At 30.5% G+C, this 25,067-nt stretch overlaps 2 protein-coding genes and 1 pseudogene across 5 annotated transcripts; 2 read left to right on the top strand and 1 right to left on the bottom strand.

Moving 5' to 3' along the window:
• Nucleotides 1–2,954: 2,954 nt before the first annotated feature.
• Nucleotides 2,955–3,683, bottom strand: LOC132940696 (uncharacterized; annotated as a pseudogene).
• Nucleotides 3,684–5,381: 1,698 nt separating this feature from the next.
• LOC132940271 (uncharacterized) lies at nucleotides 5,382–11,168 on the top strand. 4 transcript variants are annotated; one of them, XM_061007769.1, is made up of 7 exons: nucleotides 5,382–5,615; nucleotides 5,691–5,977; nucleotides 7,698–7,822; nucleotides 7,889–8,033; nucleotides 9,084–9,229; nucleotides 10,217–10,301; nucleotides 10,876–11,168. In XM_061007769.1, exons 2-7 carry the CDS (start codon nucleotides 5,918–5,920, stop codon nucleotides 10,906–10,908), a joined length of 594 nt encoding a protein of 197 aa, XP_060863752.1. In that variant the 5' UTR covers nucleotides 5,382–5,615; nucleotides 5,691–5,917; the 3' UTR covers nucleotides 10,909–11,168. The 4 variants fall into 4 exon arrangements, with proteins under 4 accessions (XP_060863752.1, XP_060863753.1, XP_060863751.1 ...); XM_061007770.1 differs by lacking the exons at nucleotides 5,382–5,615; nucleotides 5,691–5,977 and adding an exon at nucleotides 5,984–6,129; XM_061007768.1 differs by lacking the exons at nucleotides 5,382–5,615; nucleotides 5,691–5,977 and adding an exon at nucleotides 7,406–7,552.
• Nucleotides 11,169–11,233: 65 nt separating this feature from the next.
• Nucleotides 11,234–25,064, top strand: LOC132940270 (glutathione peroxidase-like). Its single transcript, XM_061007767.1, has 6 exons — nucleotides 11,234–11,394; nucleotides 20,704–20,933; nucleotides 23,149–23,290; nucleotides 24,075–24,220; nucleotides 24,304–24,388; nucleotides 24,705–25,064. The coding sequence occupies exons 1-6, from the start codon at nucleotides 11,347–11,349 to the stop codon at nucleotides 24,750–24,752; spliced, it is 699 nt and encodes a 232-aa protein (XP_060863750.1). The 5' UTR covers nucleotides 11,234–11,346; the 3' UTR covers nucleotides 24,753–25,064.
• Nucleotides 25,065–25,067: the final 3 nt, after the last annotated feature.

Genomic DNA, 25,067 nt, shown 5'->3' with positions numbered 1-25,067 from the left:
CAGAAGTATTAACTGGATCAGGAATATTATCACTGAGCGAACAATGTTCCGCAATTTCAGGAGGTTATCGCATGATTCCGTTTAGAACAATTTATTCAGAATTAAAATCAGACTTCATACCAACTATAAATTTAACTAAATATATACACGATGCTAACACAATAAAAGAATTTGTATCACCTGAAATGGTATTTTCAAAGTATAAAGATGATAATGAAGTCACTATCCCAAAAGATAATTTAGATTATAAGCAATCTTCAATTTATATAAATTATTATGTAATTGGTTTAATAACACTATGTTGCTTACTAATAATTATACTGTCAATTATCATAATAAGAAAAATATTTAATTTTAAGAAAATTAAAAATATCAATGTAAATCAACCGAGTTCGACGGAAAAAAATGAACAAAATCAAGTAGAACTTAAAATAAGAAAAGAAAAATCATTACCCAAAATAATTGTTTAGAAGTAGGATAATGATCTTCCGTCTAACCCGGGAAATTTTTGTTTATAGATGGTTACCATGGGTTTTAATACTATTTGCTTTACTTTTTAAATAATATAAATTATAATATAAAATATCTCTATATAATATTATAATATCTAACTATAAAAATGTCTGTACAGGCTTAACTCTGGAACTACTTATCAGATCTTTTTATTTTTTTTTTTTTTTAACGAAAGAGTATTTCACGGAGAAAGTTTATATGAAAGAACATTTTAGGAAAATCCACACCGGTGTATAATATATCGGTTGCTATTGGTTAATCCGGTATGTTTGTTGATTTGTATTATTATCTTTTGTCAATATATATATTATAAATACATATATATACATATATATAAATACATATATATAAAGAAGATCTGATAAGTAGTTCCAGAGTTTAGTCTGTATAGGTTATAGTCTGTGTATTTATTTAGTTACCTATATATATATATATAAAAGATATAAATTATATTAATGTTTGTGGATAGATTAGACCTCTGGGAAAAAGATAGGTTAATTTACAAAGGGTTAAATTTGTTTTTTTTTTATTCATCGGATTTTAGTACGATCAGGTTAGGCTAGGATTTGTATAAATTGATTATATTAATCCACCGTAGGTGGAATTAACTAAAAACGATAAACTCGGTTCTAACTTTGATACTTTAGAGTTAAACCATACACTTACGTACAAACAGCGCGGGGTCCGCGATCTACCGCAGATAGATTGCCTACCTGATAATGTACTGCTGCGAATCAGAATTTTTATTCCAGGCAATAGAAAAGTTGAGATAAATTTTGAACACCGTACACCGAATATTAAATAACGTATTGAACAAAGTTTGAGTCATAAAGAGTTGATACATTTAACGGGCAACGAAGTGCATGGGATCAGCTAGTATTTTATAATTTTAATACATAATTAAAAAACCGAAAACACGTAAGTTAATTAAAATTCACACTTCAAAACCACGGGGTTTATAATACATTTTTGAACCGTGGGGCCCTGGTCAACTGCCCCTTCCCTATTTAAAGTGAAATGAAAATTAGCTAGGGCTTTAGTCCGACCTGCAAAAAGTTCTCATATTTTGGATAAAAGAAAATCATTACTATCAATGTTATCAGAATAATATTGGATTATTCGGAGTATTTCGATGTATAAAAAATAAAGTTTTGGACAAGTATAATTTATTAAACAAGTTTAATTTATTATTTATAGAAAAAGGTTGATTTTTAACGACTTAAAGTTATGTATAAAAAATAATTGCAAGAATTTTAAAAGTTTTTGAAATAATTAGTGTCTTTTAGTGTCTCTTATACGTTAAAATTAATATTTAATATCGAATTGTCATCAATCGTGTGTACTCACGTCTCACATTGAACCGGTTATAAAGATATTTTATTTTTAATTGATAATATATATTACGCCCTATAATAGTGGGCTCAGTACAAGTTCTTACAACATAATATATTTATTAGCTAAGGTAATATAGAATGTACCTACCTATAAAATATTAATAACAATACAAGCAGAATGAACGCCACTGAGCAAGATTGACGATCATTTAAATGAAAAAGTCATATTCTAAAATAGAACAAACTAGATAAAAATATAAATTTAATAATTATTATTAAGCAATTGGGAGAAATGCAAATCCACGGAGATCATTATTACACGCATATCATTATTTCCGTGATATCGCAGTGTTTTTGGTTTTTTTCGAAGTAGGTACCCTGTTGATAAATTTTTTTTTTCTTTAGTCAAAAAGCTTGATAACTTAATACAAAGTTCCTCGTGAGAATGTACACTGATTAAAAAAAAAAACCGTAAGTACACCTGAACAAAATACATAGAATTTCTCTAAGCCGCATTAATTAATTTTACACAATAGCATGTTGACAAATTCATTAATAATATCATCAAATAAAAACCGAATATTATATAGCATAACACACAATTTTATCCAAGTTAATTTACATATGAAATTTATATTATTTATACAATTTACATATTATACATTATTGCGGTAGCATGTCACAATTTATAATTATTCAGATAGGTATACATTTTTTACACAACATTTCCCCTGTTCAGGGTTAGAATTATATGTCGTGATACAATGAGGTCGGATACATCACTACAGCGAAAAAGCAAAGCGAATATTAAACAACGCGTACGACTATAGTAAGGGAAATGCGCGAAAACAGACGACCGCGACGCGGAAACACAAAACTCGCGGCGAAGAGCCTGCGGTTACACAGTTAAGTACGCGCGGCAAACCTGTCCCTAACTCGGTACAAACTGTCGACATGTTCGTCCGGTGAACACGAACACTTGTCCGGCCGGATACAAAAGTGAAAAGGTGTGACGTTTCATTAGAATTATTACTACAAAAAAGTGCGGCGGGGGGAGGGGACGTCTAAAATCCGGTGCCCAAATAATATAACCATATTATAAACTCATCAATATACGTCTGCGTGGTCTGCGATCGCACCACGACAGAACATTCGCCTCACGAAGTTCTTGGTCCGGCTCCACAGTGAACGCCGGCGCGGACGTCTATAGGTGTGACTGCGGTTACCACCGCGTCCGTCCCCTCATCACTACGGCCGACGCGTGTTACCGTATCCGTTACCATATTTAAGCCGCACGCCGGCTTCTACCTCTTGTACCTGTTAGCGAAGACGGCGAGACTATACGGATAACGACGTCTCGATCTCGCTAACTTCTATACAGGGGCAGCTGGTGTCGTCAATGAGGCAATAGACGATCCGGTACACGGTGAATCGGATGTGGAAACCGGCAACTCCGTGGACGTAACTGACGGCTGCAATCCTATTTCGGGTGCATCGCTACTGGAATTTGCACCCACGGCCATATTGGGCGATGACATATAGATCTCTTGCAGTGCACCGGCAAACTATGGAAATCGCAGTTTTCCGAAAGTTTCTGTCTATTTTTCCGGAGGTTGTCGACAACCGGTGTCCGGTAGTATTATATTGGGCGTAGACTTCCACCCGATCTCTAGTGCTTCGGCTGCGAAATTTTTCAGCAATGCCATGTTAGGTAACGACATAAACCGTTTGTTCACCGGCAAACTAGGGAAATCAATGGTTTTCGACGGTTTCTGTTTATTTTTCTGGGTATCGTCGACAACCGGTAGTAGCATTATAATGTGCGTAGATTTCCATCCGATCTCTAGTGCTTTGGCTGCGGAATTTTTCATTAAGGTCATGTTAGGTAACGACATAAACCGTTTGTGCACCGGCAAACTATTGAAATCGCAACTATCTTTATCGGTTTCGGTCTATTTGACCGAAAATCGTCAAACACCAGTAGCATAATTTCGTTCGTGGGCAGTTCCTGGATAACGGATGAATTACTGTCGTGTGCTGCACTATTTGACATGTTAATTTTATGATATACGTTGAATAAACAGATTATAATATGAAAATACGATTTAACTTTTAGACAAAAGTAGGTAAATTTATTCGTAACGTTCGCAAGACGTAACAAATTAATGCTGATTAGTAATTACTGCGACACAGACACGAATAATAAAATTTCCAAACACTTATGCACTTGGCAACAAGATGTTTGTTGTTTTTGTAAACCTGAATGTAGTTTATGTAGTTAATGTAGTTTTGAATCTTGTTGTTTAACATTATGTAGGTACAAGTGTACAACAAAATTATTTATTAAATTCTTATTTTTATTTTTTAGTTATGCCGCTGAAGTACAAAACTAAAAGTTATTTTATTATTTAAATGAAACCTATTATTTTTACATAAATGGAAATTTGCTATGTATAGTAATTAGTAAGTATATGAAAAAGAAACCAAGGAAAAAAAAACACGGGAAAAAACCAAAATGATAATAATTTAATCAAGATTTATGCGATATATCTTTTTACTTTATTCTAAATGTCTTTATAATAAATTGGACAAAGCTGGGCACTAACTAGTTAGTTTTAATTCATATTAATTTTGTAACTTAACTAGTTGAATATAATGTGTAAAATAATCTAATCTAACTCGTGAAAAATAATAAGTAACTAGTTATTTTTGTAGTTTATTTTTTTATTTATCGAATATTTCAATTTCTTATTTTGTTGTATTCTAATGACTAATATTCTAAGAAATTAAGGTTATTGTCTACATATTTGATAAATTGTATCAAATTCTCAGTTAACAGTTGTTTAATTTAATTTTTCATTCTTCACCAATAACTCAAGTTAGTTACCATCTACTTAATAATTAATTTATATAATGCATTACATTTGAAAATATGGTTTTTTTAATTTATATTTTAAACTAAAAAAAAACTAACTTCTATCTAACCACCTAATTTAGAAATTTGGTAATTTTCAGAAACTAACTTATATTCTAACTTGATTACTTTTTATATTAAAGTAACTTAACTTTAACTAGTTGAAAAAAGTGACTAACTTGCCCAGCATAGAAATTGGATAAAAATATAAATATAAATATATAATTAATTGTTTAATATTTGAATGTATAATTAATTTATATAAAATGTTTATAATATTGATAGCACATCAAATATATTGTATATTATATTTTGTGATTATGCTAATTCTCTGAATATATTATCACTTAGGGTTTTTTTTCCGGGATTTGTATAGTACGTGTGTGAGACGTCTTGAGTGCAATTGGAAAAGGTAATTTTTAAGCGCAATTGGTAAATTCCCGTTTCATCATCTGACGTTGTATTGTAACTGAATACGGGATATTGCATAGGTAACCAGCGCTCTATGCATTTAGAAAAAAAAAAAATTTTGTACCGCGTCCAAATAACCGGGGTAAATATAACTTATTTTCGTTTCCGGACGGACTCGAGGAGTGAAAAAAAAAATTGTATTAGTCGCTCAGTCGGTATCAAACACCGTGGAAGACGGCCGATACGAGTATTGATATCCGTGAATACACTACGACACCGTCACAACGATAATAACAGTAATCAATAACGCGGTGCTCGCCGCTAATAATAATTATTGTAATAATATTATTGTGTAACCGTTGTCGAATAGTCGTTCGCAGATTGGATTTTTACCATACGACGTTCGCACGCACCTTAAAACCGGCCACCGGACAAAAATCAGAGTGCGTACGAACATAAAATATAAATATTTCTTTCAACAACATCAAACAAGTAATAATAATAATATCGTTATACAGGTGATAATAATAATTGTCAATTATCTCTAATTACGTACCCGTCGGTCCGCTGAAAACACGAACGTCTCGAGAGGGCGTAACCGGCAGCGCCATCTCCCGGACAAAACCGTCGGCCCCTACAGCCGAGCGCGGCACAGATAGCGGTCCGCGATAGACATTTCGCCCGACGCGCGACGTCGGCGATTTCCGACTCCGCGAAAACCACTACCAAGCCAAGAGACGCTATCATGGGCCTGTTGTTCCGCCGCTTGTTGCCGTCCACTGTTGTCGTTTCGTCGTCGTTGATCGTGAGTATCTGCACATTTTAAATCGTAGGGCGTTTCGGGGGGGTTTTTTGTATTTTGATAGATCGTCTGTCGCGCGACGATCGACGGTGACCACCCACGGCCGCTCTCGTCGTCATCGTGTATTGTAGTGGTCGAGCAGGCTTGACCCGAAAGTAAGTTATCGTACTTGATTCGGTGGGCACAGGGCGGGACTAGGCGTTTTAGATTTCTGATTTTAGACCTATAGGGCCGACTTCGTTAGTCGATCGCGTATTTGTTCGAGAACGCAATCTATGCATTTTGATTCCGGTGCCTTTCTTTTTGGAATTACGTACACTTTATTATAACTATTTTTGTTCTTACACACCCAACGATCTCATGATTGTTCGCATAACTAAAATCCACATTTATTTGTCAAAGTTAGAAGCAATTGAAAAAATATATCGACTGATAATCTGACTATATTTAAAAATATTTAACTATTGGAGAAATTGATTTACTTAACCTAAAAAACGTTGATTAGAAAAACATTACAATATAATATTATTAATACATATTAATACACAATTATAGAACCTATTAGCGTGGGTTAAGTGACCAGGTGACCCAGGTCATTTTAGTTACCATGACGATTGGAACCATACCAATGAATAATATTAATTAACATAGTATGAAACAAAGTCCCGCTGTCTGTCTGTAATCTGTATGCTTAGATCTTTAAAACTACTCAAATGATTTTGATGCGGTTTTTATTAATTGATAGAGTGATTCAAGAGGAAGGTTTATGTGTATATAACATGCATGATTTAGTAGAGAAATACCCCCGGGAGGTGCTCAAACAGGAATTTTGAGATGTACGATAGACATTTTTGTTTATTTAAGGTTGCTATGGACACAATCGTTGTACATAAAGACATTCTGTAGTATTTAGTATCAGAATTGCACCCATGAGCGGGTCGCTAGTAATACAACAATTATACTTATCGGTAATTGTGTTAGTGTTGTTGTCACCATAGTAATATATTATTATGTTTTCATTAGTGAAAATATGACAGACGATACAGAATATTGTGCATTATTGAACATTTAAGTTGCAAATGTTCTACTTATGTAGTAATTAATGTTAGTAATAGATACTTCAAATTAATAGAGTTGAACATATATTTATAAAAATGGCAGAGTTATGAACCTATTAAACTCAAAATAATGTTGTTTTGTATGGAAATTGTAAAATAAATAAATTGTTATCACCAATTTACATGCTATTTATTATTTACATGAACAATGTAAATAATATATAAATGTGAAATTTTTATAGGTAAAATATAATATTATTATTTTATATAATATAATATAACTACACTAGTTCTACGTATAACTAAACGTTTATACAACGTTACTACACATGATAATTATATGACCATGGGTTATCATCAAGGTCAATGTGTCTACTGATAATATACATTAAAAGAACTATAGGTGTTGTTGATAAATTAATATACATTCTTTAATTAAAAAATGGTAATCATTTCAACTAGTAGCATTTTGTTTGTATTGGTACTGGTAGTTGCTTTGGTGTTTAGCTTTTATTTGTCTGTAAGTAATGTATTGATGATAGTTATGTAATCATTTTTATTGTTTTTGGAACTATGTACATAGGTACCTATTACTCATTTCAAAGCCTCCTTAGAACCTACTAAAAATTATATAATAAGTCAGGGTTTTTATTTGTATGCATTAGTTTCAGAGCAAAAATCTTAGTAGCACAACGAACAAAATGGCTGAAGATTGGAAGAATGCCAAATCTGTGTATGATTTCACAGTAAAAGATATCAAGGGAGAAGATGTTTCGTTGGAAAAATACAAGTATGTACTATAATGAAACAGCTTCATAAAAACTAACCTTTATTTTGTTGTATTTTTGTTTCTCAGAGGTTGTGTGTTGATCATTGTAAACGTAGCATCCAAATGTGGTTATACATCTAAGCATTACAAAGAGTTAATCGAGCTAGATGAGAAGTATCGTGACAGAGGGTTAAAAATTCTCGGTTTTCCGTGTAATCAATTTGGAGGCCAGGTAAATCTACAATAATAATAATAGAGTATTTTTAATTTATTTAAACCAAAAAATTTTAATTTATCTTTAGTCTTTTTAAAATTTCCACCATTTTTAATATTCTAATTGGTCTAATTTAATCATGTTTCTATGTAATATAATAAATTTAGGGATTACCGCTCGACCATTGCCGTATGTGGACAATTTATTCCAGCCCATCGTTTATTATGTGACTTTAAATTTAATTTTTTTTTAATTTCAATAAGATGAACTTATGAGGAATCGTATATAATCTTTCAAGCTATAGGTATTAAAATAAACCATTTTATGATTTTTGATATTAAAAATTTATTTGAACATCTTAATATGTTTATTTTAAATCTTACTAACTACTTTTTCCATTTATTCATTTGAAATACCATAGTTAGTTTTTGAATATATTAAAAATAATATGTGCAACATATTTGCATTTTTAACAGTCTTATTTTAATAAGTGAATATCTAAATTTGTTGATGAGTCTAAATAAGACTAGTATGCAAAATAGTCTAATTAGTATGTCCTTATCACCAGTGGAAAATGTTCTACTACCATGTTGGCGATTGACCGGACGTCAATATAATATGTTTTGAATTTAATTTTTATGTATTTCAATTATATATTGAACTTCTCATATTACACCTACATGTTACTAATTGTATCATTAGTTAGCCATTATCTGCAATGGTTTTATATCAATTTAATTTTAGGTTTATTCAGCTATGGAAGCATTTAACCTTAATATTTGTTAATTCTTCTAAACTTTAAATACTTAAAATGATTTAATTATAACATCAATATTCACTATGTATGCTTAATATGTATCAATATATTATATTAAATATGACATTTTAAAAAGCAGTATATAGATATTTAAATAATCTTCATCAATATCTGATAAGAACTAAAATCTAATTTACTTTAAAATTATTGATAATAATTGCTTACCAATGATACAATTATCATCTGGATATCAATGCTATACATATTTATTTATACTTAACCCATTGCTTATATCATAATATATTTTATAGGAACCTGGTGATGCTGATAGTATTTGTAGCTTTACTGCAAAACAAAATGTTAAATTTGACATATTTGAAAAAGTTGATGTCAATGGCAATGACGCACATCCATTATGGAAATATTTGAAATCAAAACAAGGCGGTTTATTGATTGAGTAAGTAAACATCGTAATTTTATATTTTAATGTACTGACAATGAATATTTGAATGATTCTTTAGACAAATTAATATTTATGTTATGTATAATATTATGGTTTATGAAATACTATTTAATTGTTTGTTAATTTTTGTAATATCTACTTTTCAGAATATATTCTAATTTATACATTGTAAATATTACGATTTATTTTACATAATAATATAGTATTAACTTAAATAATCCCTTATTAATATTATTATTATAATCATGTGGATACAATATCACCTAAATTATGACTTGTCATAGTAGATTTTTTAGATGGGGCCCGCCGTAGGCTAGTTCAAGAGATCCAGCTGTGGATCCAGAGTTTACATTAAAACATAAAAATAAAAGATTAAACATTGAATTATACGTAGGTGCTTTGATTGCATCTAATTCCTATATTAAAAAAGGGTAAAAAAAAACTACAAAAAAAATATCATAATTTATAAATAGTTATAATTAATAGGTACCTATTAGGTAGATAAATGTATACTTACACTAATACTAAAAGTATTGCTCATCAAAAAACACTTAAAAAAGTTAAGTTTTAATTTTAATTTATCCAAATGTTATAATATGATTATTATTTATCTGTAAATTGTGTCTATATAATTTCATATAAGCTTTTTTTTTAATGGTCTAGAGCCTGGCAACTATGGCCATTAGCTATTGTAGGGGTCATGGTTGTAACTTAGGCCATTTTGTTCTATCAATTATGGGGAAGGGTACTGTAGGTTTTTGGTAAACACGTGTGTTTGGTTTTGGCAGAATTTCCCGTAAAGAACCTGTAGGTTTCTGCCATGCCCGGTTGAGAGATGGCGGCTCTCTCTAGACAGTTGCCTGCCCGTGGTCGAGATTTAAACCGGCATCAGAACGGACACCATAGTCCCTCTTCATATAAGTTTACTATATGTAATTTAAACATTAATTTAATTTCATAATTGTTATTTTCACCTTTCAGTTCTATTAAATGGAATTTTACCAAATTCATTGTTGACAAGAATGGACAACCCGTTGAGAGGCATGCTGCTAATGTTAGCCCTTTGGTAATATAGTTTTTTATTTAAATTATTTAAATAGTAAAAGTTTTACTAAAATAAAGTTTCATAGGGTAATTATTATACTTTTTTAATTTTTCATTTCAGCCTAAGTAAATAATTTATATTGGGCAATACTTAATTGATTTACAAATGTGTATGTTTAAATTTATATATTATTTTAACGTTGAATTCAATAAAAGTTTTTAAATTACTAGGAAAGAAATAACTACCAAAATAAAAAAAACATTATGTATTTATTGTATGGAAATTTACCTTCCTCCATTTATCATTGTCACTATGAATCAATACAACTGCAAGTTTATCGTTCGAAAATGCTATATCAGAGCTATTTATCTTTAATCTCTAATCTATTTTTATAAATATTTTAGATATTATAATCTTGCTTGAATAATTTCCAAACTAGAATATTATTGTTTCTTAATAATTTGTATCAAGTATTTGGTTGGTATAACACTAGTGTAAATTAAACTCTTTATTTTATTCATTTAAAAATGAAGGATAATTCATCTAAACTCTAAAGTGTACAGTTTTATTATAATATTACTTTTATATTTTTCAGGGTTTGGAGAAGAATTTGGAAAAATATTTGTAAAAGCTTTTATGATCAAAATAATAATTATAATCTTTCATATCTCAATTTATTCTATTTAAATGATTCAATTTGTTTTTCACTACATTAATAAGGCTGCAAGATATTATACCTATTGGCTATTAAGAATTGTTTTATTTATTTATTTTTTATATTTAGAAAACTTTATTTGCGTAATCATAATTTTGATCTTCAATGTATAAGGCAATAAAATTGTGTATATGCATGCTTTTTGTTGTTTGTTAAAATATGGATCAAATCAATTATTTGTTTTTATTTACAATTTGTTTACTAAATCATGTATCCTGTCATTTTGTCAGCTCGGCAGTTGCATAAATCTATAAGTATCAAGTTTCAAAGAGCAGCTGCACATAAAATACTGTCAAACGGTTATCAACATCATACAAATAATTTAAAAGTTAACGTTCATAAAAAAAAAAAATGAAGGTTCCAGAATATATTCTTCTAATTTTTGCCGCTATGATTTGGGTAAGTAAATTGATAAGACTGTTTGAATAACATTAGAGTTATACCTGAAATATATTACTTAATTTACTTCACTTGCACAACATTTATAAATTTATTTACCTAATTTGATTATTACAGTGGATTCCGCTTAATGTGGACACATTGGGACCATACTCATTTGCTCATATGAACCGAAATTAGTAAAATTAAAAATTCCCAGTACCTACTTCTTTTACAATTGGAAAAATACTAAATTAACTTTCAACTGAGTCAGCTGTTATTTTAATTAGAAAACAAAAAAAAACTGTAAATACTTGAAATGTTTGCCTAATGTTTGTATTAGCATTTTTTTACAGCGTATAATTTTTAAAATATGTAGACTCGGTCAATAAGCTTGAAAATATAAAAACAAATACGTGTAGATACTTAACATTTTTGTAAAATGTTTATGTTAGCATTTTCTATACTTGATATACTTAAATTTTAAAAGTTTAAATATAAACTTTGTAATAAGGCGTCTTTGCTAAGAATCAAAGTTTTCGAATTTAATGACTTATCGTTGAATTAAAATTTAAGATATCTATACATTACAGTGATTTACTCAAAAAGGAGATACAGTCAACATCAAACTAAGTATAATAGAGCGCTTACCTATCCTTTTTTTTTTTTATAAAACAAAGTAATTTGTTTTTATAGAAAACAATATAGATAAATCATAATTAATAAAATTAATACACAAATTTTTTATGTTCATAATTTCATACATACGCCAGTAGGTAATGTATTCAGTGCAGGTTCACATAGTATACACGTTAATAAATATTTATATAATGTTAAGGTGCATTATTAGAATTAGGTACATCTACAATTTGTTGATTGGAAATACACTGAACAATAGTTAACTTATTATTATTATTTTAATTGAACTCGTATTGTTATGCAAATGTATCTTATATTCATTGTGTAATAAATTATCATATTCCATATTTCAAATATGATATTTGTATGATAAAATGTAAAATAACAATACCTATCTATTTCATAAAAAATGTGGAGTACCTAGTGAGTACCGCTCTGCTGTACACTGTACAGCAGGTTTGTGTCGAGTGAGTCACTGTTATGGAAGTGTTAAATTTGAATTCAATGATACCTAAATCATTGCATACGAAAAACGATTTTGAGATTAGACGGCCAGCCAATATAACTAAGCATATTCTATGACATTATTGCTATTAATGTAATTTAATTTACTATTAGTAAATGTTGAATTAACTTTTGCATAAAACATTGCATTTGAATATGTCATTGTGTGTTTAAAATACTAATGTACTTTAAAAGTTTCAAGTACATGAACAATATTTTTAAATTACAACAAAATAACTATAATCGTTATTCTTCATTTAAATATCTAATTTAGTCTGAGTTTGAACTTCTAATGTTTATAAAAAAAAGGAGTATGTATTTTTATATTTCTTGGTTTCAAAAAATGAACCACTTATGAGGAATCTTGTTTTAAATACTCATACATTTTAGCCAAGCAAAATGTCATTAACGACTTAAAGAAAATAATATTCAATTATAGGTACCTATCTAATCAGTTACAGAAAATGCTAATATAAACATTTGGTAAAAATTTCAAGTATCTAAGTACAGTTTATCGTTTTTGAGTTACAACAAAATAACAAAATCGATTTTGATCAAAAATTGGTTTTGCGCAAGAATTCCCGTTTTTCTTAATTTTTTTATTGTTTTTTGACCTTATTGATAAGTAGTGAGAATTTTCTATTTTGACCTCCTAAAAGTATTAACTCGATCTAAATAAAAACCACAATCATAGTTAAAAAATAAAGTATTATTTTGATTACTTGTCGTGTATACTAACCTACATACACAAAAAGTAAATAAAAAAAACCTCATCATTGTAAAATCAATATTAGGTTAGGTTAGATTCATCAGTTCGCTCAGAATCTAAAATAAATAGATAACCTATCAACAATCAAAATTATGACAAAAATCAAACAATTTAAAATTGAATTCTAAAATATGTTAAGCTAAATGCATAATGCTCCAATTTATTTTATTCCAACTTGGTAGGTTAGGTTAGAGGTCGTTCAGTACAATTTTCATAAATGTTAAAAATTATAATCGTACGCACTCGGTCTAAATATTATTTAAATTAATTATTTATATTAGATATACCAGTTCATGTACTATGTACATCCTTTTAGTAATGTATGGTTTGTTGATCGGTAGTTATTTTTAAAAAAGCAGCATGTCAAATTTGATATATAAGACCTATTGGATGTTACCGTGAATGTATAGGTAATTTAGAAAAACGACGAGTAAATATATGTACAATGTTCATAACTTTCTAACGATATTATAATAAGTATATTAACCAATTACCTGCCCGCCATAGTGCCATCCAAAGGTACTACTCTACGTCTACAACATCCTTCTTTTTAGATGGTATATTCTTACTTATACAACCAAAAGACAAGAAGTTATTGTACATACTTAAATAGATGTATTAGGTACGCTATTATATTATGCCATTTATAACTTACTAGTATAAGAACTTATAAGGTATAATTCAGAATAAAAAAATGTGATTGGTAGTACTTATTTGTTAGTAATTACCGTAGAAATTGAAATTGTTATTATTCAAACCAAATTATCCGTGTCGAGATCGTTCCAAAGAGAAGCAAAAATAGAAACGTTTCCTATATTTTGTATAATAGTAGGTACGTAGTACGTATGAGTGTATGACATATCAACACCAATAGCTATAAATTATAATGTATAGGTAATAGGTAGGTATATAAATATATAATAATATATAGGTACGCCGTAAGACTGTAGGTACGTGATATTATAGACCGACCCTGCACCTGCCGCAAACGCTGTAACGAGCCGAGACAGATGTAAAAATACAACATTTTGTAATACTTTCGAGTCTCGGATGCACATAAAAATAATACATAAGTATTATGTAAATATTATAGTGGTACCTGCTATCGCTAAATGTCTACTAATTAACGTTTGTTCGCGACGAATGGCAGCCGATTTAATAATGCATTAAGTTCGCGTAACGTTGACGAATTAAAAAGAGCTATTAGGGAATAGGTACTTTAACATTTAAATCTATGTAATAGTTGAACATTTTAAATACGTAAAAAAAGATTTGTACTTATAATTATAATAGAATGTCATTGAAAAATGTCAAAATCTAAAAAATTGGATTTTTGTATCAAATTGTAGTGATATGATAATATGATATTATATCTGATATAAATTCTCAAAATGATGTCTCTAGAATAGTAGATTCTCTGTATAATCAATGGTATTGGGTATGAACTAGTGAACTACTATATTAGGTAATGTAACCCGTAGGCACCATACATAATATATTAATTATTATACTAATTCGTGAAAAAGAAATAAGTAAAACAGAAGACGACGGCATGTGTTTTTGTGGGTAGGTAACCAACCCTGTAACGCTGCTCACTTCCTCATTAATATAGTAACATCACCCGTATTGCCAATTATTAATTATAATATATTGTACCTACCTATTATGGAAAATTTATAAATTATATTAGGTATAATTTATAAGTAAATAGTATATAGTATAGGTAAATTAATGCTTGTAATTAGGCACGCCTATGAAATTGCAATAATAATTATGTAACGTCAAAGATGGCAATTGCACAAAACATAGGAAGGTACACCTTAATGGGCATTGTCGTTAAAATAGTAATAAATAATAATATTTAATTTGTATATTATGTACCGACACACCGATCGGCCGGATGAACGGTCTGCAAGTAGCAAACTACGTTCATTACAATGCTAATAAAGAATAATTATAATAATATCGTTTAAGTGGTTAACCGGACGTTTTTTTTTTTGCTCGCGAATAGCCTACAGATTTCCATATTATCTATAGTATCACTCATTCTATCGTCGTTACTCAACCATGGTTTATACTAAATAAAGATTTAAGTCACCGGGGCCATCCTAGATTCTAAACGAAAATATATTTTGCTGTTTTTGAGAAATTTGTAGATAATTTGATAATATTAATTGTTTTCTGAACTATATCAATACAATTTCTGTTTCTCAGTCAAAATAAAATGTTTTAAAACTCAGTACAAGGTTTCTCATTAGTTTTTCTTATAGAAATTAAATAATATCGAAAATATATTATCTCATTTTTTAAGCATCTTATGCTAAATGTTGTAAATTTTTGTAGGTAATTCAAAATATAGATATTAATCGTAGGGTCTAGAAACTTATTTTTTTTACTGAGTGAAATTTTTTAAATATTTAGACTAATTGAATGCTATTTATACAATGGACGTTCAAAATTTTCACACCATTCTACGCTTCGTCGGTTATCAGTATTTACTATTTACTGATACATTATACATATACATATAAGCACTTGCAAGAAATGTACCTATTTGGCATTAACCAGTAGTTCGACTTAACGAATTAAAAAAATACTAATGAATAATGATAATATAAAATAAACTCTTCTTAGATGCTAGTTCAAAAGTCTCATTCGCGATTCTCTCTGAATTAGGTATGTTTCGTTCAGATTTGTCGTAACTCGTAGAATCGTTGACGCAATGGTTTACCTTCCAAACGACGAAATAAGGTACATTCAAAACATACTATACAGCAGAGCTAGTTAGTGTTTTTTTTTTTTTGTGATTGAAACGTTTTTCTTTTTCACAATTAATTATTTGCGCATATATGTATATGACATGTTGACTCGTTGGGAAGCTTTGTCACGTACACCCCTCTAATCAGTGTCCAGTATTCTCATACTAGCTAGCTACATACCTAGGTATTTTTTCTTTCAATATGTTTTACATAAAATAATGAATAGAATATTTATTAGAAGGTAGGTACACAAATTATTATTTTCTATACGTTTTTGCTTACCTACCTAAATAAAAAAATAAATAAAACATTTTTAATTTTTCTTATGATTAAGAAGTTTGATGTACATAGTCAAATATTATACTAATTCGTGTAGATATTCTTAAATTGGAATAACTAATGTTCATGAAGAATTCAAATACCTAGTTAAGTAAGTTTAGGCCGGAGGTGAGTAGATTATATACCTACGTTTATATATGTATATGTAAGCACAAAGTCAAACAAACACAGTGAAACACATACCGTATACAACGCAATTAAATCGTACCAATGTGTGTGTTCCATTTATGATTATTATACAGTTCGATTATTATTTACTCGCGTGTACACACACGTCAACATAGTATCGTACTGTATCGCACCCCCGCGTCCCATGTTTTACCGTGTGTTCAAACAAACATAAAAATAAAATGCGTCGCATTGAAACGAACGCGCCAACCACGCACTGTGCAGCTATATAGATAATAATATTATATATACGTACATAATAATATGTGTATGTCACATTTATAATATTATATATATATATTATGTATTTGATCAGTTGATGTCTTAGTGACTATATTATAGTGCTCTACATCATCGGATGCTACACGGACAAGTTAAAACGGTCTCGGTTACCGAATCGAACTTTTTTAATTAATTACTAAAAATACCACTCAAAAGAACTATTACATCAACTTATCGTGTGGTAGGTATAATAATATCGTCTCTCTTCGTTTATCTATCGAACGGGGCGAAACGTGAGTGTAGGTCAACAATGCTGTACGTTTTGTTACGGTTATATTATATTTCCCCCCTCCCCCCGCCGCACACGATGATTACGGCGCATTCTTTTCGCGCACGCGCGATACGCGTCCAATATACTTGTGGGGAAACGACTTACGAAAAGTTTGCATGCTGGACACGGCGGCGGTGTATAAAGCCGCGCGTGACGGACATTAAAGTCAACTTCGTGGTGAATTCGACCCCGTTGTTTAATATATACGTATATAATTTCAGTTTTCCTGCGAATTTCCATTTATCGCGGTAGCACCAGCTATGTCCCGGACTCCGCAGTAGGTCCTAAGTAAAAAGTCGACAATGTATGTTGACAAATATTACCTGCATTATATGGTCAAGTATTTGTGTATGATAAATATATTACCTATGTATTTATCAAACGCCCAGCGACAGTGAAACTATATAGATAGGGGAAGTGCTTATAGTCCACTACTCTCCCTCGCATTATATTATACGATTTAATGGCCTGAACTATATGTATGAACCATCCACAGTTCCATCTCCACATGTATTATGTATACATTTTAAAATTCATCAAGTCGTGTTACGCATATGGCATACCTCTATGGATACATTATATATGCATTATATATTAGGTATAGGTATATATTTCAGGGGTCTGGGGTGGTCAAACTTATTTGATAAAGTCATAATAGGATCTACTGGGAATATGTTTATTCTCTGAGGATTGCTCATAATCAGGGCTTGTAAGTTCATGCGTTTGCAGATCAATCTCGCTAAATCGAGTTTAATTCTAGATGACATCGAAGTCCATTTCAAGGTAGTATGGTTAAGTATGTGAAGTTTAATTTTGCATAATTTTGTATATTTAGAGGTTTTTTTTTTACCTATTTGGCATATTTATGCGTTTTTCTATTTTTTTGAGCATTTTTAGCCAAAATTATGTATACCGCATGAAGACCCCGTTTTCATTATCATATCGGAATTTTGCACATAGTACTAAAGCTTCTGCTGTTAACCAACAATTTTAGTTTAGAAACTATAGATACCTAACAAAAACAATACTTATTTGCAGTTTGTACAGTTATGAAAAAAAATAAACTAAGTCTACGCACCCCCTCCCCGGACATCGATCGCCGGTGTATTGCTCCTTGTGCCCATATATTTATATCGACTATCGATACCGTATGCGTAAAAGTGAGTCTTGTCGTATAATCTGACTGCAACAGCGCAAACCCGGAACCTAAGCCGACAATCTTATATATTTCTTTAAGTTTTATCACTGATACATCGTAACGAATTCTATCGTACGATGTTTTTATTTTTTGTTCCCCTGGCTGTAATTTAGCTTAAGTAGGTATATGTGTATATATATATATATATGATCGAACGCTACAGGAGGGGTGAAAATTCGCGGCACTCGCCAATCGTAGCGCTCGATTATATTATATCATTGCAGTCGTTCGGGAAGGACGCCCGACTTTTTTTCAAACTCCGTCTCATCGATGGTGGTGGGCAGAGAGCTTAACGGTAGGCCGTTAAAGTTTCCCGCTGTGCGATGATGTTAGCGCCGGGGGCGAAAAAGCGCGCGCACGCGCTGAGAGGAGCCAGGAGGAGATCTGCCACCACCTCCACCTGCAGCACATTGCACTGCAACCCCCGGTATCGGTCGTGGTACCTATATATACACTCAAACTCGTTCATAAAATATATGTATACACTATAGTACTCATATCACATTATATTATTGTATACACGTCACACCGGTCACAGTTATCGAGGGTTGTTTAAACACAACAGCGATATACTAATTAATATGATATTTATGATGTCTATATTGATGTATATGTATTATATACAATACATGTAGCATTTAAAGGTATCATGTATATATAACTTATGTTTATGTAGTATGTTTTAATAATCGTATAGTTGTAAAATTTGCGCGGAAGAAATATTATAAGTTCGATACAAATCTGATTTAACAGGTTATTAGTGCATTAAATTTATAACCTTGATTATATTATAGATAGGATACCTAACTAGAATTTAGAACTAGAACTGTATATAGTTCACAGTTAACGGTCTACAGTTATTACTCTTTATAACTTATAAGTTTATTAGTGTGATAACTAAAAACCTGCAGGAGGACTCGCTTTTGCTGTATGGTATATTGGTATAAATGTTTAAAATTAGGCCTTTTTTATGTGTAGTTCGAAAATTGGTAGTACAATTTGATTAAGTGTGTAACGACTTATATTTCGTGACAGTATATTTAGATTATTTTAAGTAATAACAAATTACGGTTCAAGACATTTTAGTATAAATAAGCATTGATAAGTTTTCATGTATTTTCGATCCGGGTATCCAATATAATCACTTAATAATAATATGTAAATAACTATATTTAAATCAATCAAAATTTTAAACAACACGCTATAGGTTAAAAACATAATATGTATGATCATTTTTATTTAAATAAAAAGGGCATTTAACGTCGCATGTGTTGTGCGCTGTACAGAACGTGTCTCTACTGTGTAATACAAAAAATGACAAGAATGATGGGCCCCGTTTCAATATTGTCACTGAGTAGGTCACTGTGATAGAATATGTGTAGTAAATTTGAATCCAATAGTAAAATCATTGCGGATACCTATACGAAAAAACGTTTCTGAGAGAAGCAGGAGACTGGCAGATCTGCAAAATCTATTTCTATGGATAGTTTATCTTATAAGTTATAATATTATACATAAAATTATATACCTATTGTTATTACTTAATAGTATTTCCATAGTTCGTTTGGTTTAAACAATGTTTGCCGCAAACAACATCATATGCGTCATAATATGTAACTTACAAGTCTTATAGTCTTAAATCTTAATGTGTTTAGTTAAATATATTTAATGCGTGTACCGTGAATTGTGTAAATATAGGCTTGTGATAACGTAGCTTAATGATATAGACCATACATTTGGTTTATTTGTATACAGATAATAAAATTGTACGGAATGATGAAAAGTTTCTACAGTAATATTTATTGAATTACAAAAAAAAAACACTAAAATCGTTAATTTACATTTGAATATCCAATGTCATTAAAATGTTATCTTAAATGCTTATAAAGTTATAGCAAAACAAGTTTAAACATGAGTCTTAAATATTTTTGAAATGTTATTAACAATTATGCAACTTACGAGTAACCTTGTTTATTAATAGTTTTCAAGCAGGTTATAAAATGAAAAATGTTATGAATTATTATTAACTAGAAACATTTTAAAACTACCATTTTAAAATTAATATAAGTTACCTGCACACATTTTCTCGTTCCCCATAGAATCTATTATCTAATATCTATAGTTCCATCCATATCTGAAAACGACGTTTAAGGGTGTCCCTTCGAAGTCGTTCTGTGCGTGTTGCTGTGGGATGTGCCTAATTGTGACTACGAGAGTATATATTATGGTCGGAACATTCTATATCTCGCGGGTTATTGTTATATTATGTTCAGTCGAAGGTTTGAGCTGACGCATTATCGTTCGCGAATCCATAAACAATATTCTGTAACTGTATTATGCTTATGCAAACAAGATACTCTACACGTTTACGAGTTATTAATTTAATTAATTGTTATCGCAGGCGGAGCCAATTGCTGCGAGGGTTTCCCAAGGATTTCCCTACGAAACTCTCGACTGGCCGACGCCGGCCGACATTTCTGAATCGTTACCCACAGGCTTCGACAAATCGTCACGCTCCGGATGCGACAAATCGTCGGAGGAGGATAACTGCGACGAGGACTCGTGCGGCAACATTTACAAATACACAGCGAAAAAACCCAACGGACAGAACGTTTGTTTGAAACAATACGTGTAAGTGCGCGCCGCATATAGGTTTTTGTAAATAATTTTGGAACAATTTTGGATCGATCGACGACCTTTGACGGCTAAGCTTCAAAGTACAGATGCTGGTATACATATTCTGGTTAGGTTAGGTTAGGCTAACCTTTTTTTTTTTTTTTTTTTTTTCCAGTTTATAACCGACGACGCCGCGGGAACTGCTTGCGCATTACTGCCGCGACGCCGCCATCGTTTATTTGAAAGCAAACAAATATTTTATACATACGGGGGAGGTAGACGGGACAATACCCCGACTTACCCCCCCTAAACATGACATTTATGGTAATTTAAGTTAGTTTTGAGACTTAGCACCTTCCTTCTGTGTTCTAGGGCCGACCGGAGTCCGCCACCCTGGTTGTCTCGTTCATCCTGTTCATCCATTCCGGTATAATCTAACCTAACCTAACCTATATGTAACTATTACAAATATATTTGTACAATTGCTGTAGCTGCAGTACCTTATAACCCACCTTCTCCCTTGAAAAAAATGAAAAATATAGCGCTTTATTGGTGTATATCTTGGCTTTAGTGTAGGTGGACCTCTGTTCACGGTAAATTCGGCGTCAGTGTAACTCGCTAGCTTTGTGTGAACGAAATCGACCGAGATGGATAATGCGTCTGTGGCGGATTGGATATAACACTTGGTATATTTTCGAACGTAGTTCAGACTACCTATACTCTCTAAAAACTTTCTTGATATTATCTCTATCTCTAAGACCGCTTTGAAATTTTCATCAAAATCTGTCTAATATAGTTTTTGAGTGCGTGAGCTACAAACGTACACTCAACTCTCATAATTGCGTTAAGACATAATTTCTTTATTTGAGGCCATAAACGCGACAACTGTATGCATGTTTTTATCTCATCTGCCCAAGGAACCAATGACTACCATATATTATATATTATTAAAAAAAAATACTCTTTTCCACTCATTTATAGAAAAATCATTATAATCTGTAACATGTACCAATGTAATTTAAGCGACAACAATTTATCAACAAAAACAATTTTTGATTTCTATCATGCATCTCAAAGTCTTTGTGTCAGCACCTCTTTAAAATACAAATTTTGGAAAATCTTTTCTTAGCGCACCCTTACATGGTGGTACGATGGTACTATGGAAGTCTCTAGATATCATAGTTTAGGCTGTACGTTGATCAGTCAGTTCAGGACATGTTTGCGATTATATAATATTATATAGGTAGTTAATATGTGTATGTGTATGTATATAAGAAGAGCTGTACCATTATAATACTGATTTACAGGATGATTCATTCACAAACAAATTCAAAATAGTTTGGATCTTTTTGTGCTATTCAAAGACATTTGAAATGTTTCACCGTTTTTAGATATAATAACATGTATGGTAACATTTTTGTTTGTAGATACCTATGTAAAATTGTTGAAAGCTTGGTTCCATATAAGTTGATCTAAAAGCAATTTATAAATATCGAAAATACATTGGTACAATTTTATTTTATAAGCGTTTGATAAAATTTGTCAAAATCACAAAAAAGTGTAGTTTATTTTTATTTTTTTATTTTAATAAATCAAGTCATGATGATTTAATACTCACAATAATACATAATATGGGCTCGTGGCATTGAATTGAATATAAATGGACCTGAATAGTCCAAAAAATGTTTGCCAATGTATTGTCGCAATTGACTTCACGGGTTTGAATTCTTATTTAATAATAACTTTATAGGACTGATTAATTGAATATAAATCTGACAAAAGAGGAGGTACCTACTTTAACTTAATTTCATAGTTTACCCAGACAGCAATTTTTTGATTAATAATATTATTATAACATTGTAATAACGAATAATATTAGTATAACGTTATTGTAATACTATTATAATATTATCATTACAAAATGCTGTTTGGGTAAAAGTTAAAACTAAGGATCCTTGTTAAACTATTTTATTTAGACTTATATAGGTAGTCCTGTACTAGCTGTACTTCTATCGGTGTTGGTGAGTTATTGACACAGCCGACACAGCCCCCCCTCCCCCCCCACCACCACTTCCGCCCAAATAATATTAAACCATACTGAATGACCGACTTGTACACAAATATCTATTTTGGTACACGACCACGTGATGTAAGCATACATCAAATAATAATAATAATAATATATTATTAATTACGATGATAAAATATGTATAATATATTTCGATTGCAGTGGAAAAGTGTTGATCATTGTGAATTACGCGTCAGCATGCGGTTTCACATACGACAACGTTTGCACTCTGTCGGAATTTGCCCAAAAGTACAGGAAATGTGGCTTAGAAATACTGGTATTCCCCAGCAACGACTTCTTACAGGTAATGACTATAATATATGAACCGCATGTTTGATTAATTACTGTAAACTGTTGTTTTCATCAGTTGTCGTTGAATTATGAATTGATTTGTTGGTATAAAGGTGCATTTTAGCGCTTTAAAATTTAAATTGTTGAAAATTCCAAGCATAATTTATCGACTAGGCCTATAAAAAAATGGTATACAAGTGTACAACACGTTTGTATTAGTTAGTTTTACATATACGTTTAAGATAGTACATTTTCAGAGTAAATTAACTTTACAGAGGAAATTTGTAATCTTCGTACTTAATTATTAGTATGACGCATACAAGTAAGCGCCATATCCAAAAAACAAATTTTTAAATGATTTAATACGGTGTATAACGCCAAAATATACCTATAAGCAAATGTCAAATCTAAAAAAATCACGATAAGTTTTTTTTAATAAATTGTATATAATTATAGAATAGCTATATCTTATATAAGTTAAAAATTTAAAATAAAATATATTTTATATTATATTTAGAAAATTCACAATTTTTGCTTTTAACCAGGTTGTAGTATGTATAATTTAGGTATAAGTTTTTTTACTAATATAGATACATCATTACGATGATTTTGGACTACGTTTAACTATATAATTCTTTTTAAGTTATAACGATTGTCAATAACTTATAACTTATATAACTTATAAGTATATGTCTTTTCGTCTTATGCCCTACCGCTACAGTGCTTTTAGAACTCGCATACATATTACACACTTATGAATTATGAGTCATTAAAAATTATTTTTGCATGCATAATAGAACATCGGTGGGAATATCGCAGCCGAAGAGCTCGCAAATAACCATCCTGAATTTGAAGTATTTTCGGAAATTTGTGTAAATGGCAGAACACAACATCCGATGTACAGATTTCTCAAGAATAAGTTACCGGGTGCTTTCAACGCAAAGTAATGCTGCCAGAACTCAAATTCATTATTTTTTTGTATTGTAGACTTGAGTATATTTAATAATGCACGTGACAATTTTTCAGAACTATTAAATGGAATTTTACCAAATTTGTAGTAGACAGGAACGGATGTCCCGTTCAACGGTATGCGGCGACAGACAGTTTTAAGGTAAACATTAATATTATAATTTCAGCGCACTACTGCACTTGTTATATAAAATAGAACTTAATAGAAGTATAGATCGATAGCATCAAAGATTAATTTATTCATTTCGTTAAAAATTAAAAATATTTTAAAATAGTAAACAAAAGAATAGATATCATAATAATATAATGTAGGTAAAGACTTAATAAATAAGCAAATCGAACCAAATAGTATTAAGTGGGAGTTTAAATTGATCATTCAAGTTATGATGATAATAGCATAAAATATAAATAAATTATACTAAAGTAATGTTTTGAATTGTATTCTTGTCATTAATTAGGACATAGAAGAATTAGTACAAGAACTGTTAAAGGACCAATGTTGCTAATGTTACGTAAACTCAGTTACGTCCAACTCAATTTTCCATTTTATCCAGATTCCACCCGACATACAATACTTGTATTATGTTATTATATAAAGACGTTATTATTCAGTCGTGTATTCAACTTTAATTTTGTTATTTTTAAATGTACTGTGTTATTTTAATAATTTAAAATGAAGGTATAAAAATAATTATTTTGACTTTTTTTACAGTTAAAATGTATTACACTAACAAATAATACTTGTGTTTTATAATTAAAAGATTTGTTTCAAAATTGTGTGGATTGGATTTTATTAAATAAAAATTATTAAGTATAGACGA

Source organism: Metopolophium dirhodum, chromosome 3, assembly GCF_019925205.1.
Source record: "Metopolophium dirhodum isolate CAU chromosome 3, ASM1992520v1, whole genome shotgun sequence".
In the NCBI taxonomy this organism is placed as follows: Eukaryota; Metazoa; Arthropoda; class Insecta; order Hemiptera; family Aphididae; genus Metopolophium; species Metopolophium dirhodum.
This window is presented reverse-complemented; position numbering and strand designations above follow the sequence as displayed.

Excerpts from the sequence above, each read along its gene's own strand:
- LOC132940270 (XM_061007767.1), top strand. The coding sequence starts at position 11,347 with ATGAAGGTTCCAGAATATATTCTTCTAATTTTTGCCGCTATGATTTGG. Across the intron at positions 24,221-24,303 it reads CCGGGTGCTTTCAACGCAAA|AACTATTAAATGGAATTTTA; the intron begins GTAATGCTGCCA and ends ACAATTTTTCAG. Across the intron at positions 24,389-24,704 it reads CGGCGACAGACAGTTTTAAG|GACATAGAAGAATTAGTACA; the intron begins GTAAACATTAAT and ends GTCATTAATTAG.
- LOC132940271 (XM_061007768.1), top strand. The coding sequence starts at position 7,475 with ATGGTAATCATTTCAACTAGTAGCATTTTGTTTGTATTGGTACTGGTA. Across the intron at positions 7,553-7,697 it reads TGTTTAGCTTTTATTTGTCT|TTTCAGAGCAAAAATCTTAG; the intron begins GTAAGTAATGTA and ends TGTATGCATTAG. Across the intron at positions 8,034-9,083 it reads GTAATCAATTTGGAGGCCAG|GAACCTGGTGATGCTGATAG; the intron begins GTAAATCTACAA and ends TATATTTTATAG.